General features: G+C 45.2%; 1 protein-coding gene across 1 annotated transcript; it reads right to left on the bottom strand.

Moving 5' to 3' along the window:
• Nucleotides 1-1,518: 1,518 nt before the first annotated feature.
• On the bottom strand, nt 1,519-3,213 carry LOC115786318 (RING finger protein 208). The gene is made up of 2 exons (XM_030738429.1): nt 2,373-3,213; nt 1,519-1,838 (listed from the first exon to the last, which is right to left on the bottom strand). The coding sequence occupies exons 1-2, from the start codon at nt 3,077-3,079 to the stop codon at nt 1,586-1,588; spliced, it is 960 nt and encodes a 319-aa protein (XP_030594289.1). The 5' UTR covers nt 3,080-3,213; the 3' UTR covers nt 1,519-1,585.
• Between the last annotated feature and the right edge of the window lie 422 nt (nt 3,214-3,635).

Below are 3,635 nucleotides of genomic sequence, written 5' to 3' on the forward strand. Positions count from 1 at the left end.
AAATGATACCAAAGGCAGAGTACAGCCTGGACATGTTGGCAGTCTATCCCAGGGCACAGGAAGAACCAGTCACCCTCACATTCCCACTTAGAATCACCCAAACTGCACATCTTTGAGCCGTGGGAGGAAACTGAACCCGGAGAGAACGTGAAGTTTCCACACAGAGGCGGCTGGTGGACTCAAACCCAGGACCTTGTTCCTATGAGGCAACAGTGCTAACCACTGCACCCCCGTACCATCCTCTGCAGCTCACTGCTGCATAAAATAATAAAAAAAACAAGGACAGATGCTCAACTTAATAGAAATTTATTCAAGTATAACATGGTGATATTGCAAGCTTTGCTAAAACAGTCATATACATAAAAAAAAACAAACAAAAAAAACCACTAAAATATATTCTCCATGATACGAGTTATAAGTTTGCATTTTAAAGTCTGATTTCCAGGTTCTGCTTGATGGCAGAGCTGTAGATCAACATAATATCAATATAACTGCTGAACCATGATCGAGTCCATAGACAAGGAGGCTTCAGCAACTATTTATATCCCCACGAGGGCAGCACTCAGCAGCCGTCCCACAGCTCAGCTCCTGCAGCACAAATATGACAGGCCACACGGTCCCGGTTTGCTTTGTCAGTGCTGCACATCTCAAACTACAAAAGGAAGGTGCATACACTTTTACAGAGGAGTTTACAGCGTTCACAGCATTTAGAGAAAAAAATAAAAAGGCATTTTCATAGAAAATGTTCTGGTCACAAAGACTCCCAGCATGGATGAGAACGAGGAAAAATGAGCTTATTCTCTGTCATAAAATAATGATCCACTGTCTATGAAAATGCAGCCTGCAGCTCCAACTACGTGAAACAGGGTCATCAGTCGAATCCACACGAATCAAACATGTTCATTCTTTGGGTTCTTCGTCTTTTTAAAGTGCTCAGAGTTTCCAGACGAACATTTAAAAGTGAGAACGTGATGAAGAAAAACCAGCTTATGGTAAAGTGACACAAGAAGACCAGAACTATGAGCTGGAACGGGTCTTATTAAACTATGAAACACAGCTGAGTGGGTCTGAGTGTAAAAGCAGTTAAATGCATGTTTTTACAAAGTGGACAGCAAACACTTTGTGCCCTCACGTGCGTCAGCCCTTATTTTTTTATACAAAGCATTTTTTTTTAACCTTAAGACAGAATAAAAGTGCATTGATGCAGATTAATGAGCACTGCTCCCCCAGCGGTCATTCTGCAGTTTATGGCTTCAACAGCAGGAAGTTTACAGCCTGTAGCACAGGTGAGACATAAAGGTCCACTAATATTCTAACTTATTAAGGAATAAACAGATCCAAGGACTTACAAGTGAAATGATACGGACACGATTAAAAGTCTCTTCATTCAGTTTTAAGAGCTCTCCTCCACATCTTTGGGTTCCATCAGTGAATTAAAAGCTGCTTATTCCAAAAAACAATAATCTGAAAGTCATTTTTATTGCACATCTGTGTCCGTTTTAACCGCAGCAGCAAAAAGTTTTGCTTTGATTCAGACAAAAAGAAGTGAAACTTGACGGGAAAGAAAAACAGGACGTGATGTCACTCACTGTGACCTTTTGAAGGTGAGGAGGAAGACGATTATACCCGTCAGGAGCATCATCATCAGCACCACAGATATCAGGAGGAAGGCCCGACAAACCGGCTGACCCGTCAGCCTGAACAGAGAGCCGCTCGCCCGACCGGACTCGCCGAGACCTTCCGGTGCCGAGTTGGGAACGCCCACATCCAGGGAGTGGTTGATGGATCTCAGAGACGTCAGTGACTGCCGAGGCCATCGCCGTTGACCTTCAGTCGACCTTAAAAAAGGACATTCATTAACAAACAAAGCTTCACATGTTTTGTCACACACATCAGTGATCAATAACTGATATGGTGCATAAAGAAAGCCTCCAATGAAGCAGACGTCTGACCCACCATTACATCAGCTCCCAAATCAGATAATATGAATATTAAACTGTCAGCTTCTCTTTGCAACACTGAATAACTTCAGTTTTAGTTTCATGGCTCATTAATCAGACTCTGAGTCAGCATCAAGTCCAGCTGTATTCAGCATATGAGACTAACTGTCACATCCCTTTATTGAAAGCCTACCCTGAGACTGTTCAGCAGCATGTTCCTGTTCATAGATGCTATTAAAAGTGTTCTGTTGCTGATCTCAGGTCAGTGCAGTAAACCTTAAACTTTGAACACTGAAGGTTTGTGGAGTTTGTGGTTCTCTGAGGCTCATTCAGATCTACTTAGATAGTAAATTATGTGATAAAAGGCTGCCTGGCTTTTAGTCAGCGCAACCGTAGCTTTAGATTGAACAGTGTGCAAAACATACTGCTGACCTTTTGACCTGCAGCTTCCCTTTGCTGCGGAGGAAGCGGATGCTGTAGACTCTCTGCATAGCAGCTGGAAGGTAAGACAAAACGTTTGAGTCTGTGGCCAGTTTGGGAAGGCCAAGCGTGGGCAAGGGCGTGAAGCTGCGGCACAGCGGGCACTGGATGGCGCTGGGCTCGGTCGACTTGACATTGATGCGTGCCAGGCACTCCAGGCAGAATGTGTGCTTGCACTGGAGCATCTTTGGGCAGCGGAAGACATTGTTGAATTGACTGAAGCAGATGGCGCACTCCAGGTCTGGACAGTTTTCCTCAGAGCGCTCGGCTGGGAGGGGAAATGGGTGGAGGTCTGAGGAGGGGACGATCACAGAGACCTGATATGAAGAGCCTGGAAGAGGGTAGGGATTCTCTGTGAAAGCAGGCTCTGGAGAGGAGACTAAAGCTAGAGCAGACTGAGGACTGGAGCCGACACTGAACTCTGGATTTGAGTCTGGAAGCTGGGGTGCGGTGCTCGGTGATGGGACCGAGTCTTGACATCCTGCGTGGTCTGATGAGGCCCGGTGTGAAATTATAACAGAACTACGATCCGTCTGGATGACTGGAGGAGATGGATCGTACGAAGGATCAGAAGCCGATTCTAGGGGAGGGGGTTGTGAACAAGATGCCGCGACGCCGCTCGGATGAGAGTTCGGATACGAAACTCTGTAGGGGTTCATGACGCGTGTGCCGACAGGCTGATCACCGAAGAGAGGAACAGCTCTGAGACGGAGGCTGAGCCTTCAGTAACCCGGGACAAGAAGCATCAGTTGTGGATTAAGAGACAGGATGGAGGGATGATAATGCCCCCCAGTCTTCAGCTCATCACAGCCTTTCCAAACTCTAAAAAAAATAAGGAAACCTGGTCAGTTAGTATGAACCAACACCACCAAATCTTATTGCCTTGGTAGAGTCTACACTGACATGAGCATTCCTGCATCATTAAAATAAAGTTCAGTTTAATGTCTCTCCAACTGTTTTTGTTTTTTAACTGAGCTAAAAAAATCTCTCATCCAATCAGAGCAGACCTGTAGAGTCTCAGACATGTTGGTGACTTTATAAGATGCCTACAGCTGTCATCAGTCTCACCTCCACCTTACATGTTGTTGTACCACCTACTGGACTGCAGCCAAGGTCACACTCAGGTACTCATAATACCAATTTGATATTTTGTAACATAGCAACCAAAATGCATGAGCTGATGAAACACTGCAAGCAGCTGGTTAAAAAGGTTTC

The sequence above is a fragment of the Archocentrus centrarchus genome, chromosome 9 (assembly GCF_007364275.1).
Source record: "Archocentrus centrarchus isolate MPI-CPG fArcCen1 chromosome 9, fArcCen1, whole genome shotgun sequence".
NCBI lineage: Eukaryota > Metazoa > Chordata > Actinopteri > Cichliformes > Cichlidae > Archocentrus > Archocentrus centrarchus.

What these genes read in the sequence shown, in the direction of transcription:
- LOC115786318 (XM_030738429.1), bottom strand. Translation starts at nt 3,079, where the DNA reads ATGAACCCCTACAGAGTTTCGTATCCGAACTCTCATCCGAGCGGCGTC. An exon ending in GGGAAGCTGCAGGTCAAAAG is followed by an intron (nt 1,839 to 2,372) that starts GTCAGCAGTATG and finishes TCCTTTTTTAAG; the next exon opens with GTCGACTGAAGGTCAACGGC.